This window comes from Brachyhypopomus gauderio, chromosome 9 (genome assembly GCF_052324685.1).
Source record: "Brachyhypopomus gauderio isolate BG-103 chromosome 9, BGAUD_0.2, whole genome shotgun sequence".
NCBI lineage: Eukaryota > Metazoa > Chordata > Actinopteri > Gymnotiformes > Hypopomidae > Brachyhypopomus > Brachyhypopomus gauderio.
In genome coordinates, this window is record NC_135219.1 from 12105807 (window position 1) to 12118752 (window position 12946).

Below are 12946 nucleotides of genomic sequence, written 5' to 3' on the forward strand. Positions count from 1 at the left end.
TTGTGCTTTAGGGAAGGCAAGAAAATCCTTCTGGACACCAGACTGATAAACCGATAATAAGTACTGCCTTACATTTTATGTATCATAAAGACTACACTCCACAACATCAGGTGCAAGGAACCCTGTTATAGGAATAGGCTATTATTTGGCTATTGCCCCTGCGTAGCCTCGAAATCCATCTCTCTCTCTCTCTCTCTCTCTCTCTCTCTCTCTCTCTCTCTCTCTCTCTCTCTCTCTCACACACACACACACACACACACACACACACACACAATCACACACGCACAGGTTGCAGCGTCAGTGACTATAATGACTGCGCACACTGTACGTAAAATGACAGACAGACACACATGCCACTGAATGAAATTACATAGCAGCCGAGACAATGTGTGAGACGAGCAGATAAGCCACGCGCTATATCTGTGGTCTACTTTGGCACGGTTGGATTACTATGCCTCAGTATAGATAGATGCTTTTATGTTGAGAGAGAGAGAGAGAGAGAGAGAGAGAGAGAGAGAGAGAGAGAGAGAGAGAGAGAGAGAGAGAGAGAGAGAGAGAGAGAGAGAGAGAGAGAGAGAGAGAGAGAGAGAGAGAGTCCTTAGTCTACTACGTATTGTGGGAGTCTGTAATTGGACTCTCTCTTTCAGGGAATTTAAGTGCCCTGTCTGTAACGTAGACTTTCGTCTGAACTTGAGAAAGCCTGCCTGTTATTTCCCCCCTCCAAGACGTCATAAATAGCTAACACCTGATTGCGTCACAACTGAAAACGGTCCGCTTCTATGGTCTCACAGTGCGCGTGTGTGCTCGATCTCCTAAGAACGCGAGGTGACGGCTAATTAGAAGTAAGGACACAACAGCGATGCGCACGCAGACTGACACTCACTGACACTGCATCTCCTTTCGTCCCGTCTCTCTATCTTAACCTACAAAACAGCTGCAGAGACTCGGCGGCGTAGCGAACACCGGAGAGACAAGGCGTAACAAGCAAGGACGCACGATATCGCAGAGAAGGACTGCCGGGAAAGTCAAGAGCGTTTTAACTGTGACGGTCTAAACAAACGAGAACTGAACTTATTCGAAGACCTTAAATCTGGCAATAAACAAGAACAACAACATTCAACGAGGATCAATAAGTAAATTCAACAGTCCATGGATGACACCGCAGTTGTAACGGATGATCACTGAATCGAGATTTAAGATTTTGGCACAGGTTAACTGAAATGCTGAAACTGGAATGATTATATGTTTGCAGTTTTTGGGGGTGGACTTGTCGCTTCTGAATGATCTAAAGTGTCTTCGCGAGCAGTAACATCCTAGACTTTCGTCCGTTTCCACCGAATACACAGATCAATGAAGAATGCAGGAGTGTTTTGGAGCGCTGCGCACACACAGTTGATGAAGCCGGCGGCGATAACATGCGTCTTTTGCCGGAGCCCAACACGCAGTCATTGCGGCTTGTCTTCTTGCTGATCTTCGTCATGGGGGTGGCTCCGTCCCCGGCTCTGACTGCTGGTTGCTCCGACCGATGTGTGTGTGACGACCAGTTAGTGGCCCAGTGCGCCGGCCAACAGTTAACCAAATTCCCCACAGACCTTCCGCTGGCTACCCGACAGCTGATCATCTCCAACAACGAGATAGCCGAGTTACCGGCCCTGGAGTTAAACTACCTGGCCGACTTGATCTACCTGGATTGCAGCAACAACTCCCTGACGAAAATCTCAATGTCGACCTTCGGTAACCTGCGCAAGCTTGCCTACTTGGACCTGTCTTTCAACACTATAACCCAGATCGAGGAGCGGACGTTTGGACCGCTGGTCAGCCTTTTCATGCTTAGGATGACCGACAACCCGGGGCTCTCGACCGTCCACCCGCAGGCGTTCTCCGAGAACAAGGCGCTGCAGGTGCTGGACCTGAGCCGCAACAACCTGACCACGCTGAACGTCAGCTCGCTGGTCACACTGCCCGCGCTCCGCTCCCTGGGACTCAGCGGGAACCCGCTGCGCTGTGACTGCTCCACGGAGGACCTGTGCATGTGGGTCCAGTTACAGAGCTTCAAGTTCCAAGGTGAGTGGCGCTCTAGTTTCCTGTGTACCTTTCCCCACTTCACAAAATGTGAAATATACGCCAGCATTGTAATCACACTATTTGTTGTTGTAATAAGTCCCTATAAAATACTTCATGTGTAACCCATGTGTTTTGGACGTGTTATGAAATTTCCAATGTGTGTCATTATAGGACTGCAGAGATAATGACAGAGATGGTTTGTGTCAGAATTAATTTATAACGTTATTGAGGCCGCTGGTTTGATTTTAAGCACTCTTCCCAGCGCAACGGGTCACTTTCTCAGTTTGCACTACACCCAGTTTTCTTTCGCTGCTCTCGGAGGGAAGACTGTTTACACCAAGAACCAGACGCGCACCGTATTTCACGTTTACGTGTTTGGCAACGTTTTCCTTTGCAACTCTAAGTGTTGGAAGAAAGCGCGATTCACAACCTATAGCTTCAAACTGATGGGCTCTCTCTCGCCGTGGGTTCTTGACCACTCGGTGATTAGCGTTACTGGAAAGCTAAACCAAGAATGTGAATAGGCTCGTCTCTGTATATGCCTATAATAAGATTCAGTAAGTGTCTATTATAAGCATTCTCGCTTTCTCACTGTCTTTCTCCAGATGAGCTTCTCTGACGTTTTGGTGTTTTTGTGTCCGCCGGGAGTAGATGACTAATTATGTCTTCTTTTTGAGGATATGAAGAGTGAGAATTCCTGTCCTGTTATGTAATGCAGTCAGTGCTCTGCAGCTGCACCAACTCACCAAAGCGCTCATAAGTTCTCCTCATCCTCTACGTCGTTGTGCCGTGCGCACGTGCGTGCCACTAACCGAGCCTGTCTTGCAAGCCGGGCTGTGTGTAAGAATTACTCACAGGGACATTGTAGATTACAGGGGATGTGTGTTCGTGTGTGGCCTTGTGAGTCTAGAGGCTGCTTGGTGGACTTAGTAAACAGTATGTGATTCATGGCACTTTAGCATAATGATTCACTGTGTGTTCTCAGCCCACACTTTCTTTCAATCATGTTCTCTATCTGACATGGTTTAGCTGATAAATGCATTTGGATCTAACATTGCGATTATGAAATCTTTTTACATTTCTTTTCCCAGTTCACTTAAATGTAAGTGCAGGGTTTAAAGAGTGTTGAATACAGAAATATCTTAAACCACTTAAGACAGCTGCTGCTTCATCTGCATCTCGATGTGTAGCTCGACTTCAGAGTCAGTTCAGGACGGCTGAGGTCCTGTGATGATACTCAACTGTGAGCTCTGTTCAGGACTCCTGAGGTCCTGTGATGATACTCAACTGTGAGCTCTGTTCAGGACTCCTGAGGTCCTGTGATGATACTCAACTGTGAGCTCTGTTCAGGACTCCTGAGGTCCTGTGATGATACTCAACTGTGAGCTCTGTTCAGGACTCCTGAGGTCCTGTGATGATACTCAACTGTGAGCTCTGTTCAGGACTCCTGAGGTCCTGTGATGATACTCAACTGTGAGCTCTGTTCAGGACTCCTGAGGTCCTGTGATGATACTCAACTGTGAGCTCTGTTCAGGACTCCTGAGGTCCTGTGATGCTCCTCAATAGTTTCTTTCTCCTCTTTTTACTGCTGATCTGAGTCTCCTGAATTTGGATGCGTGCGTTGACACATGCAGTGTGCGTGTGTGCTTGTGTGTTTTCTAGTATATATATATATATATATATATATATATATATATATATATATATATATATATATATATATATATATATATATATAAACCATTCATTAGCTGTTGCACACAAAACCTGCTTAACTCTTATTGTTATGATATCGGCCCGTATTGTTATGATCTTAGCCCTTATTGTTATGATATCAGCCCTTGCAGTGTGTCATGACTCCTTGAAGTTTTTTTTTTCCGCCACCTGAGTTCAGTGTTAAACTCTGAACAATTAAGCAGTGCTTCATAAGAACACACAAACACCCATCCACATATACACACATATGCGTGCGCACGCAGACACGCTCACACACAAAAATACATCCTCATGAAATACGAGCACTCTTTAGTTCCTCCCCCTGCTAACTACAGAAGACACAACAGAATGAATGAGCCGTGAGGCTGAGGAACATGTGGGCCATGTGGTCGGTGCAGAGTGTCTCCTGGCACTGACTGCGCTACGCTTGGTGACTACACTAACCGCACTGTGCTAAGCAAACGTCCTGCACAGATGCGACTGCCCGGCGGCGTTCTCTGGGAGGCCCGTTGACGCGCAGGCCTGCATTGCGACGCTGGCCACTTTGACCCAGTGTGACCTCTGGCGTGGTAAGCACGGTGTAGCGGAGGCCCCGCAGGGTGTAGCGGAGGCCCCGCAGGGTGCACAGAAGCACACAGGGGCCCCAGATGCCATGGCAAATGGAGTCTGATTTAAAGGACGGCCCCCGGCACTCCGACACGACCTTCCACCGTCCTCAGTGACTATTTGCCAACAACGATCTAGAAGCGTGTCTTATACCAGTCGGCAGGGGCAGACCACATATTTGCCCTGTCTCCTCTCCTAGCACACGTGAACTAAGCCACTGGGAACACTGAATACCTGCTTCAGGTGCACTGGGAATTGGGTTGGAGCAAAAGTAAGAACCATCTGTTTTGGGCTTGGTTGAGAAACACTGCTCTGAGATACTTATGCTTTCTGACCTGCAGAATACACGAAAGCCCCAAAGTTGGTGAACTATTGACTTCCATTGTACGTAGTTTTCGGTGGTCTGAAGAAGGGTATAAAATGATGCTCATATTTATTGTTACATTTATCTTCTGTCCAGTACAGATAGTATGGTAGAAGGCAGTGGTATTCTGACATGCATGCTTGGGAACAGTGTCCTTTGCCGAAGTCTGTTTCATAGTGTTAGTATGAGAGTCCTCTCATAACCACACGTCTCATCCTTAGTTCTTTGAATATGCAGTGCTGCATTATGGGATTTGTGGTCCATGCAATTCTGTTGGGGGTGGGGCAGCTGTCATCTTATGGTTCTCCTCATGTTCTTTCAGATGACTCATCATCTATGAGTATGATACATACTGCCTGGATACTGAATCACAAAACAACTGCCATTGATTCCTGCTGTAGGTTTTACTGTCTGTCTGATTCCTGTGTATTGTCAGGATGCATTTCACTACCAAACTGGCATAGGCCCGCCTCTCTGCAGGAGGCATAACGTGTTTTTTTTTAATGTCATTTTGTAATAGCAAGTCACATATCTACATAGGCATTGCATAAACCAACCAAACAAATATTGGAGAACATGGCTGTCACTCAGATGTTTCCTTTCAGTTTAGTACGAATCATATTTCATTATGTGTTGATCCACAACAGTTTTCCATCACTGTGACCAGAGTCGCAGTGTTTGTTGTCCTGCAAGCAAACATTCACAGCCTGAAAATCTTATCAAAACAATGAATCCACATGAAAAGCCAGTTCTCACCAGGCTCATTAGTTTTGCATTACAGCAGATCCTGGGCAAAAACAGTCATTAGAGCCATCAGATTTGGAAGAGCATTCATTTGTAATCTTCATAATGAGAGCCTAAACTGGAGCATTTGTCAGGCCATCCTAATTGTGTCCTAATGATGATGATTATGTAGCTGTCATGGCGATGATGATATTCCTCTGACTTTGCTAACGCGCTGTGCTCTGCTGTTTGGAGTTTCTGGGGTGACTTCTCACTGGGACTGTCAGCACTTCCTGTTTGTGCGACTGGTGGTGCATAGGTGTACTGTTGTCTGTTTAATGGTTTTGTCCTGTTTTAAGGAACAGGGAGAGATGGAGGGGGAGAGGGAAAGACAACATGAGAGAATAAGATGGTTTATTAGAGAGAGAGAGGGAGAGAAAGAAAGAAAGAATGAATGAGAGATCCAAAGAATCATCAGGTTCATCCACCTGTTAGAAAGTGTTTTTAACCAGCTGTCAGATCCAAACAGGAATGAGCAAATTGTGTCAGATTTCATCCTGGTTGTTGTGGAGTCCTACTGCATGGTGGTAACTCATGAATTCACACAGCATGTAGTTCCCGAAGCTGGGATGATAGATCTACACGTGTCACATCCTTGACATGATTAAGAACATACTGATAATCTCACTCTTACTGCAACCACTGCAATGTGCTTTCAGGAAATTGTTGGCTCGCAGGATTAATTCATCATTAAAGTGCCATTTTTTCCAAGAGGTAAGAAAAGTGTCTATTCAGACTTATAGGCCTCGGCCTACATATCCTGAACATTTAAGGAAGAGGAAATTAAACTAGGCTGGAGGAAACTTTTGCAGTTTCAACCTCATTTTTCAACATTGATTTGATAGCCAAATTGATTTGATTTCACACCCAAGACAACTGACAACCTCGGGTGCTGTAGTGTTATTACGATGTATTGCATTGCTGAGACTTCATGGATTGTGACTTCATGTTTGCCTCTGCTGGGGTGTTTACAGCCATCTCTGAAGTGTCACTCCCAGGAGAACAATACGACTGTATATAGATCACTGTGTAGGTAGCAGTCTGGTCATATGACCTAAAGGTTGTCTGACTGCAGGGTGTGGGCAGCGTCATGTCTTGGGTGTGTATATGGGTCTATGAATGGGTAGTGGCATTTTGTGACATCCAGGTTGTCTGGGTATGGGTGTCTCTTGACATATGGGTCATCAATAATTGGATTCATGTTGTCTCCTGAGATCTGACGTGAGAGGATGCAGTGAATATTGTGTATGTATACATGTTTGCATAAGTGTCTGTGATTACCTGGTTTTTGTGTATGTGAGTGTATCCTGTTTGTGTGTCGGAGAGAGGGAGAATCAGGTTGTTATTTGAGGTGTTGAGTGGTGTACCCTCCAGCACTGCTCTGTTTGCATGAGGGAGGAAGAGACAGACAGAGGAAACCAGTATTAAACTCCTCTCATCTCATCTCGTCTCGGCTCACTTCTCTGTCCCCCCCTCCTCCTCTTGCTATGCTTTTTGCTCTACCTCTTAACCTGTTTACTGTGGTCTGCCCTCTGTGCTATGCCACTGTCTGAGGTTTAGTGGATCAGTGGTTTTGTTTCAACATCCACAATGCTGGGTGAGGGTTGTTGTCCAAGCTGGCTTAGAGCCAGAAATGGGGTGGACATAGGGTCATTCTTGCATATTCATGGTGAAAGTGGATGGACATAGGGCCATATTTGCATATTCATGGTGAAACAGGGTGGACATAGGGCCATATTTACATATTTATAGGTGGGCGGGGGCCTACAGTGTTTAAAACTATTTGAGACCCGTCATGAAACAAAGGGTGAATAAAAGAAGATGAAGAACCAACTTGAAGATCTAAAAGATCAGCATGAGCACACAGGCACAGGAGCATAACATGAGCAAATAGCAATTCCCCCAGAACTATGTTTTTAAAATGTGCAACAGAACAGCTCATTTTGGCTTTGCAAACAGTAATCTATCGTTCCTGTTGTCATTGACTGCGCACACAGAGATATACAGTATGTTGTTTGGCTAAGCTGTAATATGGGGAAAGATCGGTGATATTAAGAAAGGTTATTTACTACCTGAGACTTTTCCAAGGTTTTTGCTTCTTATATCTTGTGCTCTGACGTGCACACCTCCAAAATCACACACCCTGTGATTGGCTGATTGACTGTCCAGTAGTACTGGTGTCCAGTCACGAGTCCAAAAGAAAACTTGGTCCAAACCAGCACGAAAACAAAATGGAGCACTTTGAGGATCAGTGATGAGAATAATTATGCAGCTTCACACATTTATATGAACCATCCTCAAAATATTAAAATAATTATGAAATCGGCATTAATTCTCAAAGAGGGGGAGAGGAGAAACCTAGGGTGAAGATACTTCAGATTTTCTTCGTTATATTAAAATATGTTGGCCCGCACATGTTCACAGACACGCAGATGCAGAACGAATGTTTTACTTAAGTGTTAGAGGTAGTAGTGTGGATATCTGAACACTCTGACCACCACGTTGGGAAATCACATTGCAGGGTTGCCAATATCTTTTTTCGGCGTGAGATATCGGAAGTGAGAGCGTGTGAAGACGGTCAAATGCGTGTGTCTCACGCTCAATGCGTGAGAGTTGGCAACCCTGACATTGGCAGGAACAGTAAATTTGGCTGTCGCTATTGTTTCAGCACATATGAAAGCATAGGCACAAAATCACATATGAACATTTCCGAATGTCAGAACATAGAGTGATGAAAAGAGCAGTAGTAGACTACAGAGGTCCTGAACCCAAGGTCCTGAACCCAAGGTCCTGAACACGCAGCTGAATTCCCCCCACTGTGTTGCTGTCTGTCTCCACGGTCCTTGTCTCTGATATGGAGAGAGGGGGACAGGGACAGTTAATTTGCCTCTTAAAGATCATCATATACACAATTATTTTATTAGCATGGGGGGGGGGGGGGGTGTTAAAACATCAGTGTTTACTGGGCGACAGGTAACAGCTGAAGCAGAGAAAATGTAGGGAAAAGACACAAAGTCCATCAGACTCAGTGAGTGTAGTGTGGTATGGGTGTGTGTGTGTGTGTGTGTGTGTGTGTGTGTGTGTGTGTGTGTGTGTGTGTGTGTGTGTGTGTGTGTGTGTGTGTGTGTGCACACACACACGCCTGGTTAGAGAAATAATGAGACAGCTGCTCTAGGATTAGTTCCATTTAACCACCTACCTGCTTTATCAGAAACGTTTATTAATTAGAAACCCATGGTAGGTGTGCAGAGCCATCCTCCAGCTCCTCATCAGAGGCCACAGGACCCCTCCAGGCCGGCTAGTCTTGGGTAGCAGCCTGCGCTCAGCTCAGCAGTATGATTCCACATCAGTTTGATACCAGATCATACTGATGCTACACCTGCTCTCATGTCAGCGTCACTGCTGTGATGCATATGGTCTGGCAGCCCAAATGATATCCAATCAGCAATGGCCCTGTGGTCATAAACTAGCCAATGATGAACAAGGCAGAGGGTGGCTGACGAACTGGGGATGCCAAGTCAACAGATGGTCTACGATGTGTATTTGTAAACCTTTAAAATGCACATATAAGATAGGTGAATCTCATAAAAACAGCTCAGAGGGATGTGTGTGTGTATGTGTGTGTGTGTGTGTGTGTGTGTGTGTGTGTGTGTGTGTGTTTGAGGGAGGTGTAAGGTAGATATTTCTGGGAAAGTGTCTATAAATGGCATACATTTGGATTATAAAAGGAAAAATTCAAACCTAAATCTGTCATCTTCCCTTCAATTTACTTGTTGTTTTTCCTGTTTTCTCTCTGTCTATGACTCTCTCTCTCTCACTGACAAACACACACACACACACACATGAAAAAAACAGTAGACTAACACCACAACAAAAATAGTGTCATTAATATTAATAAATGGTACTTAAGACAGATTATAGTATTTCTAATGTGTGTTTAAGTACTTGACTTGGTCATTAAACCAAATCATATATTTGCAACAAATGCAAACATGGCAAAAGCCACTGTATATGTTAGTAGTTCTTCTGTGATTCAAGACAAACGGACCCTTTAATAGTTCCCATACGGACAGTGTGCTTAGAGTTCCTTCACTAATACCTGAAGGGAACAGTAGTGGCTCCAGCTGAGCTATGCTAATACTGCTGGGGCATGCTCATTATAGGGGTGATGGAGCAGTCAAGCCACTGTACAGTCAGCAGCATGTGTGTGTGTGTGTGTGTGTGTGTGTGTGTGTGTGTGTGTGTGTGTGTGTGTGTGTGTGTGTGTGTGTGTGTGTGTGTGTGTGTGTGTGTGTTTGTGTGTGTGTGTGCGCGCGCGCAAGCGCATGGTAGTGTGTTTACCAGCGATGCTGAATAAAACTGCTGCTAAATCACTTCACTCTGGGGATTCACAGAGTTTGGGCTTGTTGGATAAAACTCTTTTTTTTGGACTGATTAGGGCATTGAATGTCAGAGTTATTCAACATTGCCGCTTGTGCAGGGTTGTTTCCCAGCTGTACTCTACAGAGGAGTAGCTTGACTCATAAAGGCAGTTTACTGCTTGTGTGTAATAGAAGCAGGAGATTTTTTCGTTTCCATGGTATTGTTTGACATGAGGATTTAGTCATGTGGAAGCATCCCTATTAAAAATGATGGTGAAAGTCCGGATTGCCCAACATCAGCACCAGACCCAAAGCCATTTATCATACCAAACGGGCCTGCACGTGGATGGTTAAATAAGATTCACACAGCTCCAGCCTTGACGGAGAATATCAGTTCCTGCTATGGAGATATGAAATGTTTTACCTGATATGAAAGCAGTATAAGCAATGAGAATCAAAAAGGATCGGCAATGTAATGAGGATGGTGGCCATGCCAGCACACATATGGTTATAGTAGTAGCAGGTGCAGAAGAACGAAAAAAAGAAAAAGAAGAAAGAAACGGAAGAGTGTCTCAGTGTCTCGTGAGCCTTCTTCAGATGGTGAGCCATCTGTGTGCAGTGTTGGATGGGCAAACTTCTAAAGAAGACATTTGTTTTATTTGCTGTGATTGTGTGTGTCTGAAGAGAGAAGGAGAAACATAAAAGGCAGAGTGAGATAAAGAGAAAACTGTTTAGTGTAAGAACCTTAAGCTTTTTACATAATGAGCCATTTACAGAATGGGGTTGATTCTAATTAGGTTCCAGAGTGCATAGATGCATTGCTGTGCAGGGTGTGAGTGCCATCACTACGTCAGGACTGGCGCATGTTCAACAGGTGTTGGGAATGCATGGAGTTGTTACTATTCCAGATGTGATTGCAGTAATTGCAGATAACTATCAATAACGATCACATTTGAATTTCTGCGTATATAAACCTGTACTTGGATTTCAAAATATGTTGCTCACCTGAATAAATGGATGCGAATAAAGTTTGTGTAGGTGCGTGTGGAAGGGTCGGCTTTCGAACATGGATTTAGTATGGCAATAGCTCTCAACGGATTCCACTTCCTCCTGATCTGAACTCTGTTGGAGTGGGCAGTGTCTGTGTCATGTGGCTAGTCATTTGAAGGTGGAATCCCTCTCAGTGTGCTGGTGTTCTCGTCAGCATTGTTGGAAGAGACCCCACTCTGTTAGTGCCTAATTACAGCAGCTGAGGGCTGCTTAAGATCCAAGCAGGGCATTGGACTAAAATAGACAACCCTTCTATTTTTCTACATTTGGCTCACACTCCAGAGTGACTTAATTTCAGTAATCTCACAGAGTTAAGCATATATAGCTCCAGGCGTGTTGCACAGGGAGTCTGATGGGTACAGCGTGGTTCACGTGTCCCAACGGGGGTTTGAACCCCAGGACTCATGAGAGAAGCAACGTTACGCTATGTATTACAACAGATGCATTAAAGAGTCATTTTGCAGGAATCCCAGTCAAGTCTCGAGTGTCTGGAGTACAATTCCGAGTCAAAACTTAAGCCTCTAGATAAAGAGTCCGATTAGAGTCTCAGGTTCTTACACTACATTAGTCTCAATGGTAGATCCATGAAACAGAAAATGAATGTTAAACATGAGCAAACTACCTGCACACTACCTATCAAGAAAATGGCAGTACAATGTAGCTACAAAACTGAGCCTCCCCAAGTCACCTTCTCTGCATTATACCACAAATACCAATAGACGTTAAATAGCCAATAAACATTTACCATAGATTCACCCGGACCGCTGTTCCTGAGGTCCATCAGATGCCACGTCACATTCACAAAAACTGCCACCTTGCGAGTTTATGCTCTAAAGCCCCATTGAAGTATCACACCAGAAAAGTGCCTCTGTACAAAGAAAACCTGAATACTGCAAACTTTGCTAAAAACCAAACAAACCAAACCCTCATTGTCACCTTGTGAATTTTTAATGTCAGTAAAAAACAAACAAACAAACAAAAAAAACCCTCATGTTTCATCAGCACTTTAGCCATTTTCTTTCAACAATGTGTTGCAAATTCTTCAGAAACTTGTAATAAGACTTGATGTTACGGCCAGCTAATAATGTAACTGCAGTAATGTAGCTCTGGCCTGTAGGAAGCAGAGTACACTGCATCATTAGGACGTTTCTCTCTTACATTCTGACCTCATCCTGCAATACATATGCAAACCCTGATGGAAAAATGCTTGCAAATAACTTCTGTTAAACAAGCACATATTGGGTCTGAAATGTGTCCTCACAGATTAGTATATGGTGTTAGGAATGTTGATTTATGTAATGGTAGAGCTGTGTGTGTGTGTGTGTGTGTGTGTGTGTGTAGTGCTTGAAGCCTGCATGATCCTGCATTCATTTGTAGTGCACTGAAAATCACATCCGACCTCAGTTTCACATGCACACACACGCAAACACTTGTATATTCAGTTTATTCTCAAGCATAAACACACCCATTTGGGAAATGTTTGTACACATTTTAAGGGAGAAATTTGCATCCAAATATACCAAAACACACAGCACAGAAATGAATATGTATTAGACACTGTAGTTTAGAGAAAAGGTGGGTGTCCTATTTTAGTGAATTGCAGTGTTTTGTAGGCAGAACACGATTCCCTCGCGCGAAAGGTTTATGAAACATCTGCATTTACATTAAAATTTACAGTCTTTGGTTCATAATCTTGTCCAGAGTTCCATACAAACGTCCTTTCTTATATTACATTAGGCCAGAGTCTAAGGACACTGTTGAGAAAATGCACATAATGCAAGTGCATAAAAGTAAGATGAATTATTTTCAGATGATTAGTGATTAATCAAGTACCTTGAAGTGTTTTTGAAGAGGCTGATCTTCAGTCTGTATGTCTGTGTTTGAACACGGCATGACAAGTGGGGGTTCATTTCAGCCTCGGGACACCAGCACAGGAGAAAGCTTTGACTCTTGTCTTCTCTGTCTCTGGAGGGACGGGGTTTCTAAGCGACCTATTCTTGAT

At 44.2% G+C, this 12946-nt stretch overlaps 1 protein-coding gene across 1 annotated transcript in view; it reads left to right on the forward strand.

Annotated features, from left to right (window-relative positions):
* Nucleotides 1-702: 702 nt before the first annotated feature.
* lrrc52 (leucine rich repeat containing 52) overlaps nt 703-12946 on the forward strand; it is a 19101-nt gene continuing 6857 nt past the window's right edge. The window contains exon 1 of the mRNA XM_077017195.1: nt 703-2064. Within this exon, the coding sequence (XP_076873310.1) occupies nt 1416-2064 (649 nt within the window). The 5' untranslated portion in view covers nt 703-1415. The remainder of the gene's footprint in view (nt 2065-12946) is intronic.